Consider the following 14,772-nt stretch of genomic DNA (forward strand, 5'->3'; position numbering starts at 1 on the left):
TTCCCCCCCCCCCCCCCCTTTTTTTTGTGTGTGCGTGTGTGTGTGTGTGTGTGTGTGTGTGTGTGTCTGTGTGTGTGTGTGTGTGTGTCTGCAGGAGCTTCGCGCGTGTATCAGCCCGCCGGGCGCGCTTTTTTTCCCCCCCCCCTCTCTCTTCTGAGGGGGGAGGGGAGGGGAGGCGGAGGGGAGGGGGAGACACACGCAAAGCACGGAGCCGCCCCCCGCGAGAACGTACAGAGGGAGAGCAGAAACAGAGATAATTCCTCCTCCTCCTCCTCTTCTTCCTCCTCCTCCTCCTCCTCCGCCTCCTCGGCATCCCGCTCGGGGCTCCCGGGGGCTCATGCCACCTGCCCTCCCCTGCCGCTCGCCTCGCCCGGAGAGCGGCGGAGCGCGGGGGGGGCGCGGGGCCCTTTAAGAGCGATCGGCCGCGGCTGAGGCGGGAGAGCGCGGCGGCGCCGGCGAGGAAGGTGAGGCAGCGCGAGCCCGTTATGTGGGGGGGCGGCGGGGGTAGGGGTGGGGGGAGCGCGGGCGGCGGTTGGTGACCGTTGGAACCGGTTCGAACCGCCCGGCTCGGGGGGAGACGGAGGGAATGGCGGGCGGGCGGGCGGCGGGGGGGGGGCGGCCGGGCCAGAGCGCGCCGTACACAAAGCGACGGCGGCGGCGGCGGCGGGAGGAGGGAGGGAGGGCTCGGGGCTGCCGAGGCGGGGGACGGGGAGGAGCCGCCGCGGCGGGTCCCGCTGGGCGGCCGAATGCCGCTGGGCCGCCGCTCGCCGGGGCTCTGAGGGGAGGCGGAGGGATCCGCGCACACACACCCCCCCCCCCCCCCGCCGCCGCCGGCGCCTGGGGGGGGGCGGGTGGTGAAGCGGCACCGGCAGCTCCCTCCGCCCCCCCTCCCGCCGCCGCCGCGCTCCCGCACGAAACGCCCCGGCGCCGAGCGGGGCCGCCATCCCCCGGGGAAGGGGGCGGCCGCATCCTCCCCGTCTTACCTCCCCCTCCTCTTTTCCCATGGCTGGGGCTGGGTGGGCGGCCATGTTGGGCACGGGGATTATTTTTCTCTCTCTTTCTTAGCCGCCACAATACACCGAGGGGGGATTTTGCGTTACTTCTCCGGAGAAATGTCCTTTTCGCCCCTTTTTAAGGGAAGTTAACGGCGGGGGGGGGGGGGGGGGGGGGAGGTGTGTCTCTGCCTACCTCTCCGGAGGGTGCGAGCCCCCCCTTGGCCTGCGCGTTCTCCACCTTGGCAGAGCGGTTCCCCTCTCTGCCACCCTCCTGTCCGAGCCGAGGGGAGCGGGCCTTGCCCCCCCCCCGGCCCAGCCTTCCCCGTGGGCGGTGGGCTCTGCCTGCCCAGCCACTCGCTTCTCCCTGCGGTGTCATCCACCGGTGACAAGAGGGGTCTCGCTACCCCAGCGCCGGGCTCCCTGCCCGCCACCCCGCTCGAAGGGGCTCTTCCCGAGGAGCTGCAGAGGGGAACCCGCTCTTTTTTGTTTCCCCGAGCCTGCAGGCCCTCTCTCCCTGCGCTCCCTCGCTCGCCCTGTCCCCTTGCACTGACAAGAAATCGTGGATCGCTCGCTGTCCTCGGCCGGCGCTCTCTCCCTGGGGTAAGCAGCGTGTCCCGACGTACCCACTCGCCTGCCCCGTTGCTGGGTCAGGGGTTCGGTGTAGCGGGCTCCTGTGGACGAGGACTGGGTTCGCTGGAGGACTTTATGCAGAACGCCCCAAGGCTGAGTCTTCTGGCTACAGACGTTAAAAATGTTTGGTATCATGGAGGCGTTTGCCCGGCCCTTACCGTGGCCCTGCCCTTCTGAGTGTGGGGAACCCTGGCTGCTGCGTTGGGGCATCCTCGCGCTCTGCTTCTTCCCCTTGGCTGGGATGCGACATGGAGCGTGTGTGGAGATGCAGGAGAGGCACGAATGCTGCTGCCCAACACCCTTGCAGAAAACACGCAACACATGACAACACGCACAGCTTTATTTTTATTAACTTGGCAGCAGTTGCAGCTGTCACCGAGACATACCAAATGGGGCGGGAGTGAGCGATCGGAAGTGGGGGTAGAGGACAGGGGGGGGGATCTGTTGCTTCTTTTGGGAAATACTGCGCGGGGCTATACGTACCGTGCGTGTTCCCTGCTCTGGTTCTCTGTGTGTGCTGTCTCACAGCTTCACGTTGCTGCAGTTGTTAATTTTTCTCCTAGAACGTGAGGCCGGGCTTACTGCGCGCACACGGTTTGGGGTTGGTTTTTTTTTTCAACTGTGTGACTATTAGCGTGTGTAAGGCTGTCCTGAAGGGCTGCCCGCCCGGAGAGCTGCCTCTCCGTTGCCCCTTTAAGCTCCACCTGGGTGCAGGGTTCTGCAAACGTTACTTACCGTTGGTCTTGTGTCTGGATGTGTACGGTTACGTCGTTGGGTGCCCGTCCCCGCAGCTCCTTGGACGCTGTCGGAGAACCTCCAGCTGTCCTCGTGCGAGCAGGCCCCCAGCCACGGAGACGAGAGCGGAGAGCTCCGTGCTGGCTGCTCACAAAAGAGCCCCTTGCAGAAACGTGGCTGCAGATGCGCTCTCGGCCTCTGGAAGCTTCAAGGTAGTCCCACGCTCGCAAAAAGATGCCAGGAATCAGAAAGCGGTTTGTTTTCATCGCTCTGCAGTTCAAACTTTCAGGCAGATAACAATCGTTATAATTGAGCGTGTAATAATACATTTTAATTAGCAGGCATCGCGCACTTCAAAGCCTTTAATAAAACGTACGGGACTTTACATTTCCCGCGCATGCTATCGTTTAATAGGCCTTTTGAAATCGTTTCAGTACCCGGCGAAGTCAAGTCAACCACATCAGTCAACAAAGAGTAGATTTACCTTGGCCCGAAGGATGTAACTGCTGAACTCTGGCTTGCACGGTGCCTTGTGCCGCCCCTCTTCTTTCGGAGGTGTTGCTCGTGATGAATAGCCATGCAGACAGTAATGAAACCATCATCCAACGTGTATTTTCATCGCCTAGATTGTATCGGGTTTGGGCTGTGCCAATTAAGTCATTGAAAGCCTCTGAAGAGCATTATCTTCTTCTCAGGGCAGGGGCTGCAGCATGTCCTCACAGCAGAAACCTTTATTCATTTGTGGTTAATGGAACCTTGCCGGGTTTCTAGGTTCTTAAAAAGTTAAGATACGTTCCTTGCCGTTAAGTACACGTTATCGAGAGTGAGTGAGAAAATAAGTAACAAGACGGCAATTCTGTCGAGGCTGCACGTTCACCGGGGAGGACCTAATGGAGAGAAGAAGTGGCCGTTCAGAAGGAGAACTTGGGCAGGAGGAGTTGATTTATGCATTCACTGGACCATCTCCTCAAGCTGATTTGTAGGTCTCTTTAAGGTGGACCCTCGCTTGTGTGCGTTGGATTTTCTTTTCTGGCCTCTCAGGAGGGGAGGAGGTTGTTTTATGAGGATGTAAGGGTCAGTTAATTCTCAATACGTACTTTTGGAAAGGGTTGGGGTATCGGTGGCATTCCAGCCCTACCGCTGTTAAATCTGCAGTGGCAAATCCAGACTGGCCTGACCAACCCTTGGCAAGAAGGATGAAAGTTAACGTACTTGGTGCTAAAAGCGTGATCTGGGGTGTCGTTTGCGCCCAACCTCCCCCTGCCTTTTGTCGCAGGGCAGAGCAGCCGCCTTCCCTCCTGTCTGCAGTCGCTAGGCTGCAGTTTGCCCTGCCTGTATTTCTTCCTTTTCCCCCGCCCTGCCCCAAGCCTGATCGCCAGCCCACGGCGCCTCCGCTCCGGGAGCTGTTGCGGTGGTTCCCTGTGCAGATGCGTGGCAGGGACCGACTCTTTGTTCTGGGGCCTCTTTGTGCCACCGCTGTCCCGGACGGTTGTGCTGCCAGGTGTGGCGGCGGGGAGTGCGGCGGGAGCTCTGCAGGAGGCCCCTTCGTGCTAAAATTGGTTAGTCGTAGGCTCTTGGAAGGTGCAAGGCCCACCTTTAATGTTCAGAAACCATTTCCTCATCGATTCCACAGCTTTCGCTCAGTCTTTCGTCACTAAAATTCGGCTGTGACTGTGGGCTCCCCATGGGAGTCAGTTGGGACTTTTTTCTTTAAAAAAGAAAGAAAAAGATCCTGGGGTGTTGGTGCCACGTGCTAATCCTTGGGCTGGCTCTCACGGCGTGGTCACTTGGTATTTTACATGGAAAGCTCACGTGGAGAGGCATGTTCTCTTCTGAAAATGTGAATACAGCTTGGAATTAGGACTCGTGAAAGCTCGGTGTTCTCTGCTAGGGGTAGGATAGCTGGTCTTTGGGATGACCGGACTTGCCGCCCGCTCTCTGAACCATCCCACGTTTGACCCGAGCGAGGCTGATGAATTCCTCCTCCTGCTTCTCCGTCAGTAAAGTCAGTGGCTGAGTTCGTGCCTCTGGAGGGACACGTTGGAGGGAGCACCTTGTGAAATTCTGGGTGATGGTCTCTGTCCCTCCTCTTTGTTCCGTCTCCAGACAAAACTCACCTTTCTGCTTTGCCAAGTCACCTGTATCATGGAGTACGGTTTTATTTCTGACCCGCTAGTATGCCCTGGGGGCTGACTGTGTTGCAGATGATTTCACCCAGTAGGCAGAAATTGGGCCACCAGCGGTGCCCTGACAAGTACCGATTTATTTATACTTTTTTTTTAATTAAAAGCCTTGGAAAGTGAGGCTTGTGTAGCAAGAGTAGCACATCCCATCATGTGAATTTTGAAGAACACTCTGAACAAGTCACTAATTTGAAGTCCTCTCTAAAAAGAAGCGTGTGTGCGTGTGCAGGCGCAGCCTGTGTGTGTCAGAACTTGGTTTGCTTTGTGTCAGATAATACCAAGCTGTGACTGAAACTGTAAATACGTAACCACAGCCTTTTGGAGGTCCCTTCAGCGAGACACAGCTGCCTTGTTGTGCAGCTGTCGTGTAAAACCTGCCATCCACAGGTGCTCAGGGTGACAGAAAACCCTTGGGACCCCGTTCTCTCCGCTTGCATCACTACGCCAGTGAAATTACTGAGTTAGAACTCGCGTGGTGGTAGCCCAGCCCTTTGTTTGCCACCTCGTTTTGGGGGAGGAACGGGGCTGAGTGTTTGGTTTGTTCGTTGAAGATGGAAAGTGCCGGCGATTTTTTTTTTTTTTTTTTTAAGCCAGAGTGCAGCATTTTGTCCTTTCTACCTGTTCAGTCATTTTGAGAAAATAATGACGGTCTGTCAGGCTTGGATCCGGTGTCTTTCTCTGTGACAGTGGTTCATTGATAAATAAGTGCAATTGGATCTTGGAGTCCGAATTTGCCTCGAGATTACAAGGGGAATTTTTATATTGGCTTTGCAGTGAGGCACGGGAGGAAAGAAAGGGATTTCTCCCTTTCTCACGACAGGGTAATCTGTCTGGTTGTATGCAAAGAAAACATCTTTATCGTTGGATTTCCCCTGGTAATGGTGATCCCATTGATCCGAGGCTGTAGTCAGGTGGCCGGGTTTTGATACAAGAGTTTAATGGCTGTTGGCTTTTTCCCCTCGATGGCGACAATGAGCACGAACCACATCAGCTGACAAAAAAAGAAAGGGTCTGTGTCTTGCAGTCGTGCCAGCTATTTGTGTGAGGCGAATGTGTGTTGGCTCTACCCCTGCAGGTCTTCTCCCACTTTCCACCTAAAGGGCAGAGAACACCCCCTTTCGGGCTGGAAGGCTTCGTTTCTTGCGCTCTGTCTAGAACACTGTGTAATTTTTGTGTGTGTGTGTGTGTGCAATTTTTTGGCATCCGTATTTTCAACCAAGCATCTGCCAACTCTGTGCTGAAAAGCTAAATGTAGAGTATTTATCATTGGGATTAATCATTTTATTGAGCAAAGGCTTCTTACATACAAAAATATTCAAGATCAAAGCTTTGAAAAACAAAGCTGTTACATTATAGAAGAGAGGAGACATTTTCTTAGTTCAGTTGATACGAACAGATGAAATACTATGCGCATAATGTAAGTTAGTGTCAAAAGAAGCTTGTAAGTACAGTCTCTTTAGCATTTTGTCTTTGCATCTCCTGAATAATTATGAGGTGTTGAATAATATATTTTTTTACAATGTGTGCAAAGACTTCCTCTGCAGCTCCAACCTTCCCGGGCAGACATATGTGCGTGCGCTAATTAATGGAGCAGGTTATTTATCCTGACTATTTATAGACGCCCCTCGCTAGCGTGGAGGCACCGTCGCTGCTCTGGCTGGAGTAACGCGATTCCAGACCGACAGTTCCTGCCCCCGGGAGCAGCTTTGTCCTGGAGCCTTCACGGGTTGGTTTTTTTTCTAGATGTTTCTGTGAAAGGTGAATATCGAGAGTCGTAAACGTGTAGTTACTGACCAGCTATGGTGGCTGTCTGCTCCAGGTCCTGGTGGAGGTCTTGGATGAGATTTTGCTTGGTTTTGCTGAGATCTTGTCATTATAAAAAAGTTTACGTTAACGGGCAGAGAAAACAATGCTTAAGGCTCTGGGATTCTTGCTTTCCCCTGCTAAGCACAAACCTGTACTTCAGAGCTTCGTTGCTTGGAATCTGTTTTCTTACCATTTGTCGCTCAGAAATGATTGTTGTCTCTTTTTTTTGTGTTTTGTTTTCTTTTAACCAGAACAGGAGGAAGTTTGAGTTTGTGTGCAGCGCTGTGAGCCCGGGCTGGGCACCTTGAGTTTTATTTCTGACTAAGCCACTCGCTGCTAGCAGAATCCTTGGCAAGTCACTTAATTTCACTGAACTCTGTTTCCCACCTTTGAGATAAGGTTAATAAAATTTTTTACACACTGCAGGTTTTATGTAAATGAAGGCGCTGGTAATGGCTTTGAAGCACGCAGGTAATGGGTGCTATGGAGAATGGGAGCTTTTTCATGCTTAATGTAATACACTTGGCTAATTGTATATTAGGATTATTTCAATACTCTTTGATTTCTTTTTTTTTTTAAACATACTAATGTAATTTTATTCGACGAGAGACTTGATTTCTTTTTTTTTTTTAATCAGTTGGCTGTTTTTTCTCATTGATCACAAGAAATTCTACTGAGACTTGTAATTAGGTGTATGTGCCAGTGGAAAGTTCAATGGACACATTTAAACCACGACTGTGTGCGGTATTGGTGAGCAGCAGTTTGGATGTGTTGATCTGGGCAAGTTTGGTTGATGTGCTGGAGTTACCAGTAACCTTTTGTGTGTTCGGGAAGATGAAGAGTTAACTGTGCTGGGAGTATTGGATTGCTTCCTATAGCAAAAGCCTCCGGTATCCTTGCTGTTGTGCAGTAGTGCAGAAATACCTGGTAATTCACGTTTAATCCGTGACTTGCACCATACTGCAGAAAAATGGAGCCTCAGGTGTCCCCAGCAAGACATTTACGCTCCCCTGCCTCCCCCGTAGCGTGTGTACCTTCTCTTACAGGTGCGTCTGTTCCCAGGGCACCCTGAACTGGAAATGTCGGGAATTCCTGGGCAGCCTGTTCTCAACCTTTATTCCTAGAAGGCTTTTTGGTGCCTAAGTTGGAACCTTCTGTTCTTCAGGTTGAGGCCTTCGTTCCCCTGCCCGCTTCCCGCCGCTTCGCAGTAGCCTTATGCCCATCTGGAGATCGTTGTGCTGCAGTAAGCTCCTCCGTAGGTTGGGCAACTCCAGGTCGTGCCAGCTTTTCTCAAAAATGATGTTTTCTACCTCTCTCCTGGGCTCTCTAGTTGGTTTAAGCCTTATCTCGGAGTTACGCCCCAGGCAGCGTTACAGCGCGCAGCCTCCTCGTTTTGCATGAGGAACCGTTAAATCCCCGGGGGTTTTGGGTTGGTTTTCTTTTTTTTTTTCTTTTTTTTTTGGTGCTTGCTGATAACTTGCCACTGGGTCCAGTGGCCGACTTGGCCAGCCTGAGCCCATCCCTGGGCTTTTCTCCTCCCGGAACGCGTGCCAGGCAGGTGTGAGGAGAGAACGGCTACGGGGACGTGCTGGCACCTCTGGCCAGAACAGCGCGTGGGAGGCAGCTGGAGGAACAAGGTCATTCAAAGTTCCTGAGAGCGCTTTTTAGGCCAAAGCGAAATCATACAGGAACGTTGTCGTTGACCCTATTGTAGGCACACGGAAGGGTGGCATGGGGAGAGCTGCGTTAAGTACGCGTTTCGCATCGGCAGGGTGCGTGAACCGGCAGTTTTGGTAAAAGCGCGGCTGCTCTGGGTCCTGGCAGAAGCGGTGGCAGGACTCGTCGTTCAGAGCCGTGTGCGGGGGCGAGCTGAATGGCTTTTTTATCGGTAGGAACGGTGGGGAAGTGGGGAGCAAAAGCTCAGCTACTGAACGTGAGTGGGGCGATGGGCATTCTCTAAATATCGTTCTTTATGTTGCTCTTACAATGAGTATTGTGGTGCTTCAAAAGCGTAATTGGGAAGTGAGAATTATAGTGTTGGTATAACCAAGCATAAACCTAAAATGAGCATTTCGTAGTAAAACACCCTCGTGCAACGGCAGCATCGGTGCGTGAGCTCTGCAAATCCTTTTTAGACAAATACAACACAGAAAAACGAGGGTCTGAGAGGCTGTCTTTGTGTCGGGGGGGAAAACCACGGGGTGTGGTGTTTCAAAAAAAGCGCTGGCAATTTGGGTTTGGCAAACATTAAGAGTTTTTAGGATGTTTTTATTTTGGAGGCTCACCTGGTTCCTTCAGAGCAGCATCTGTCAAATTTTATTCTGGCTTCGTGTTGCGCTGCGGGGAATCCCTGAGGATCGTGGGGTTGTGTTTTGCAGCTACTGTGGCACCACCACGAACGAAAGTTAAGGACGGCTTTTGCACAAGGTGGTTGCACCCTTGGTCTCAGCAGCCGCCCCGTCAAGCCTGGCTGTGGACTGACTCGCCAGCTGAAGCTCGCAGCAGGCTCAGCGTTGGTTTGACCGGAGCTGGGGCTGTGTTAGGATAAGAAGGTAGATGTAGCTTAACGATATGAGACTTATAATCTAATTGCTCTGCAGTTACTTAATCCAGCTTGTATTTTAAAGCTTCATCTCTTCTAGTTTTTCAACAGGGAGCTCGTAAGCGTTACTCCGCGTTTCGGCCTTCTGGTCAGGGCTGTTCTCTGGGGCTGTTGGGAATGCAGACTGCCTGCGCAGGAGTTGGATTATTTCCTTGCTTGTCTCCTGTTATAAGCTGTTTATTTCGGCCAGTTTGTCTCGGAACGTTTCTCATCAGATTTTTTATGGCTGTCAAATGGTAGTAGAGATGACGAAAGGCAACCGTGACAGTCTCTTTTCCCACCGAAACGTCATCGAGAAGAGCAAAATCCCTTCTGGATGTCTCGATTCCCATTCACTTCTAGTACAGAACTGCCGCCAGCCTTTCCAGTGGCTGATGGTAGAGGGAAAGAATCGATTCTTTTTTACTATAACCCAGGTGGGAAACGAGGAAATTCAGGTTTTGTGCTGTCTTATTTGCTATAGTAATCCTGATTTCCTCTAAAATGTGGTTGAGCTTCTAGAACGAGTCCTTTTGGTTAAAGGCTCCTGAACGTATTGTTGAGGAGAATTAAAATTTTGCATAAGCATCGTTTATAAGTGAAGTTTAGAGACAGGCGGATCCTGAAAGAGCGCAGAACTGGGTGTGGGAGAAAGCTCCCTTCAGCTGCTGGGCTTAATGGCTGAGAAGTTGTCGACGTGTGGTTGGAAACGTCCGTCTGTCGATTAGATCTCAGGAACAGCAGTGAAAATCAGCTTTTTGGACACCTTTGGTGGTAACTCTACCACCTTCTGAGATGTCCTCTAGGACACTTGAGACTGTTGCTCATTTTGAAGCATCTTGAGTTTAATTCTGGCTTGATGGTCTGAATGTTTAATTGAACTCTTAACTTTAAACACGTACAGATTTATGCGTCGTTGAGGTCTAGATTAGAGTCCCAGGAGAAAATACTTGACTTTCACTGTAGGCAGATCCATAAAAACTTGTGTTCTGTGTGCAGTGGTGCTCAGAAAAGCAAACAAAGTGGGAAGGTATGTAAATAGTGGAGCAGAAAGTAACGCTGCGAGTTATAACGTTCGAGCGCCGTTATATTAGCAGCGATACACCCCCTGCTTGTGTAATTCCCTTTGTTTCTGCTTCCCTGTCTCACAAGGACGTAGCCAAAATAGAAGTTTTAGAGATAAGTGGCAGGAAGGAGAGAGACTTATTCATGAGGAGAGACGAAGCCGGCTGGGATTGTCTGCTGTGTCTTTTCTCCCAGTAAACGCCGTGACGGTTATAGCCGGTAACGAGTGGTGCGGAAAAGGTAAATTGGGCACTTCGCTGCGGAGGCGAAGAGAACGTTCGTTTGAGTTGGAAGACAATAACTGTGCAGAAGATCCCCCTGCTCTTTTCCAACTAGTTCATCCCTGTCTGTCGTGCTCCCTGCTCCGAGGAGGGTCGGCAGGAGCCGGGGCCGTGGGAGCGCGCAGGGGCCTGGCTGCAGGCGGGTTTGGTCGGAGGGGTCGGCTGAGGTTACCCGAGGGCTGCTCGCACGTTTGGGCACGCGCCTTTTGCTCGTTTCGGCTTGGATATTCAATCTCTGTCGTGTGCTGGCAGTAATCCTAGAGTATTCAAAACCACCAACAGAACAAAACCCACGATTCTTCCTTCTTTCAGTCACGGTTCTTTGTTATTGGAAGGTACTGAGTTTTGGGGTGGTGGGTGACTCCTGATTTCGAAGCCGTTAGGGTGGCTTTCTTACACAGGAGAGGCAAATTTTGAGGCAAAACCAGGGGTTTTCAGCAGCAGCAGATTTATCTGCAAAGGAAACACAGCCTGTTCGAGTAGGATGTGGAGTCAGCTCTATAACCGGAGAAATAAGGAAGAACCTGAAAATATGCAACACTCGTTTTTTTTTTTTTTCTTTGGAATACTGGGAAATAAAAACATTGTTCGTATTTCTGGCATCAGGATTTTTCTTAGAACGAATGACTTTGGCTGCCTGACAAAACACAGGTTTCCCATAAAGGTTTCTCTTCTTTTTCCCTCTGCAGGATGGCGGACACAGACCTTTTTATGGAATGTGAGGAGGAGGAGCTGGAGCCGTGGCAGAAAATCAGTGATGTGATCGAAGATTCTGTTGTTGAGGATTATAATTCAGTTGATAAAACTGCAACGGGTAACTAACTGTTTTAGTCTAGAATTATTCCCGTTACCGGTGTTCAGATTGCAAGGGAAATGGCAGCGGTTGGTCACCTCCTACCCCGCGAGTGCTCTTGTTCGATAGCCAAAACCCCGTGAATGCGCACCGTAACGCATTTCAGTTTCCCTAGTTGTGAGCAGAGCTCTTGGGTGCTGGGTGGCGCTGACGTGGTGGCGCGGCACGAGGCCGGGTGTCCTCCGGTAAGTAGTGCAGGGCGCAGGAAACAGCTTTTTCTCCTCTGTGCCAGAGCAGTAAGATTTCTGCAGGGGTTGGAGAGGGTGCCCCGTTGGGCACTTGAGAAGGAAGCTTTGGCTAAGTTGTTTGCGTTCTACAGCCAAAGCGGTGGTTTCCTACGAGGAGAGAAATGATCATTTACATAAAGATGATGCTTTTTCTCTTAGGAAGTGCTTTGGTTGTGGCAGCGCTCAGGGGTGACTGACTTGTGACCCTTCTAGCGGTGCTCAGACGGGTGAGGAAGTCGGGCGGATTGTGTTTCCTGTGACTTAACCTGCGTAGTCGAACTAGTGAGATTAAAACTGGTTAATTATTCCTTACTGAACCCACGGTTCGATGTAATCGGTTTCAGTCGTGGTGGATGGTTTTTGGGTTTGGTTTGGGGCGATTTCTGCCTGTTTTCTGCAAATGGAAGGATGCGCAACTCTGATGTTCAGGGTTTGCGTTTAGCGTGGAGGTCGGGGCCGTGGTTACCTGCTCGTGGTCTCAAGAGCAGACATGTTAAACGGGAGTGTAGGCCAGTTCCAAGGTGAACGATTCTGGGGGTTTTTTGCTATTAAAGGGTTGTTGTGCTTCGTGTCAGAGATAGCTTCAGCAATCTCTCTGCGTAACTTGAGTGAAATACAGAGTGGGTTTAGGGTTCTTTGGGATTGAGGAGCTGTAAAAAAATAGATTTGTCAAACTCATCTAAAAGTCGTTGCATCGTCTTTAGTAAAATTTGATCAGATGCATAAGCAATAAGGAAGGTTCTGTATGTTATCTGAAACTGATATCTTTGTTGGGAGTGTCTTAGAAGTATCTTGAACTCCAAATGTATTAAATACCTCTACCTAATACGCTTGTGATGAATATTTCATAGCTTTACTAATAAAAGTAATTTGAGACAGATGTTCTAAATCAATTACAAGAAATTAATAAAGGCTTGGTGATATCACTGTGCTATAATTAGATTAACGGTAAAAAAGAGGAGCGCGGCTACTAAAGAAATAATCTGCTAATAACAATATATTTATCAGTAAAGTGCTTGTACACTCTTCTGACAACTTCACGTGTGCCCCCGTAGCATCTGCTGTCCGCGTGATTCCCAGATCCCATTAAAACTGGTGGATTTGTACAGGAATCTGATTCGGAGAGCTCTTAAATTCGAAAGGATAGTGCGAAATCACCACTGTCTGAGAAACTTTCTTCTTTGTTCCTTTATTTATCGCTTGTTTGGTTGTCTCAAAAGCGAGAGCCCTGCAAAGTAACCCAGAGCTCCCGCATACCGCTTGCACGTGTCACGGAGAAGCTTGGAAAAGAAACCAAATCACGATGGGTTTGTGTTCCTGTCTCGGTGCCTTGCTGCCTGCTCTGATGGTGCCCGGCGTTCCCTCTGGCCGCGAGAGCCCTCTGGGAGGATTCCTGCGCGCTGCTGCCAGCTGGGAACGCCTTTCTGGTGCGGGTGGTGCGGGTCGGAGGTGCGCGGGGCGGCTCTCCTGGTGGCTTCGTTCCTTCGGAGCAGCCTTTCCCTGAAAAGCCGGCGTTGTGTTTCCAGACATTCATCACCCCGGTCTGTCCTAGAGGAATGAAATCGCCGCCGCGGCTACCCGCGATCATCTTCTGCGCGCCTTAATTCTGCTGGCAAGCGGAATGAGTGGCGGCTGCTGGGGAGCTGACGCCTTCAGACCTCACTCCGTAGGTGACAAACTGGAGCCAGGCAGGGGTGTTACTCGGCGTGACTCCCGTCTATCGCTTTCCACCGTCCTTTTCCTTCCGCGTGGCTCTTGCAGCGTGTCACCGATGGTCCGTGGCCGCTGCGGAAGCGACTCGAGCGGCGAGTGCGGTTGGGGCTGCCCTGCTGGACGCGCCGCCGGCGCCTCGCCCCGCTGCAGGAGCTGCTCGTCCCGCGATTTGGGATCTCTTTCCGCCCCGCAGCGCCAGGCTGCGTGTTCAGGAGCGTTTGTAGAATTTCTGAAGATGCGTTTGATCAGAGAACTGCTCTTTGGCTGCTGAAAAAAAATCCGAAAATCTCAGAGGTGGGTTGGTCGGCTTTGGAAGAGAAGAGGGAGGGGAATGACCCTCACACCGCGAGACGCGGTTACTTTCCAAACCGGCAGAATTTATGACTCGGCGGCTTGGTCAGCTCTGTTAGCGTTGTCGAAACGAGGCGTTGGACCTCAAAATATTCAACGTGGCAGTTGGGCTGTTCGTTTCAGGGTGAGCTTGATGATGTGCGTTGTGTCCTTCCGATCTGCTGGGATGGAAATAAACTCTGTACGGCTGTGAGGAGCGTGCTGTTGGTGGCGCCGTGTGTCCCTGCTCGCCGTCACGTGGCCTGTCTCCTTCGTTGGGTGGTTGACACTTCAGCGCTTGGGGGTGGGTGCTGTTAGGTGAAAAAATACAGAAACAGGCTTGGTTTTGCACAGCTCTGGAGCACTCCAGTTTCCGTGGTGGAGCAAACTCTCCTCTTGGTTGCGTCGATGCAGCAGGGGGTGGCTTGGCCCGGTGACCCCAGGACCAGCGCAAACCGAGATCCTTCAGCCCGCAGCGTGGCCCGCTCTTCCCCAGCGCTGCATTCGCCGAGTCCCCCAGCTCGTGTGACACCACTTTGACTTGCAGGGGAATCCTTCTTGGCTCGACGCCAGCGAGGATTTTGAGTGGCAAAGTGCCACCGGGACATCTGTCACCTCGTCGGTCCCTGCAGTCGCTGCTGGCCCAGTAACTGAGGGTCACATCCCAGTTTAAGTTGTGACTATGTGGAACGCTCGCGAAATGAGCCGTGTCTGGAGTCATCCCAGCTTTCAGCAATCTGTTTTTTACGCTCATGGCTGTCGTCTTGCATTTTGTTTTACATTAATTAAACAGACTTACAAGCTAGGGCTGAAAAAGACCCATTAAAGCTCTCCAGTCTCCCAGTGTAAGGTTTTGTTGGGTTTTGTTTTGGTTTTTTCCCCCTCTAGGATGTAATTCACGAGCGAGCCTGCAGACTGAAAATTTATCCTTTTCTTCAATAACCGCAGCATCCGTGGTGGCACATACCCGACTTTCAGGGCCGTACGTTAAGAAACACAGGCTTGAACTTCTTGTGAGGTGGGTTGTGCTCCGTGCATTGATGTGCACAAACCACCAGCTCCCTGAATGAACAGAGCAGAAGCGCGTACTGGGCTGGATAGAAAAGACCCCGTGTCCAAAACCACCAGGAAACAGGATTTCCACCTAAAGACAGGAACACCTTTTGGCTTATCTTTTCCCATCTTTCAGCTGGATCCAGTTTTTTCTCCATCCTCTGCCTCACTTGGAGGTGATCTTTGCCGATCAATGCTCTTCCCCCTGCCACGCTCTGGAAGTGGGAACTGGTGTCTCTTTTCCAGCAGCCCCCCGCAGTCTAAGGCGCTTGAAAAAAATGAGGCGAGATGCAGCGTGGGCCGGATCCGACCCTGCTGGT

The 14,772-nt window shown here is 51.8% G+C and overlaps 1 protein-coding gene across 1 annotated transcript in view; it reads left to right on the top strand.

The window, feature by feature from the left end:
* Positions 1–450: 450 nt before the first annotated feature.
* POGZ (pogo transposable element derived with ZNF domain) overlaps positions 451–14,772 on the top strand; it is a 29,956-nt gene continuing 15,634 nt past the window's right edge. Inside the window, exons 1-2 of the mRNA XM_086478261.1 lie at positions 451–464; positions 10,966–11,090. Coding sequence (XP_086334387.1) covers positions 10,967–11,090 — 124 coding nt within the window. The 5' untranslated portion in view covers positions 451–464; position 10,966. The remainder of the gene's footprint in view (positions 465–10,965; positions 11,091–14,772) is intronic.

Source organism: Leptosomus discolor, chromosome 26 (genome assembly GCF_034619465.1).
Source record: "Leptosomus discolor isolate bLepDis1 chromosome 26, bLepDis1.hap2, whole genome shotgun sequence".
NCBI classification, from domain to species: Eukaryota; Metazoa; Chordata; class Aves; order Leptosomiformes; family Leptosomidae; genus Leptosomus; species Leptosomus discolor.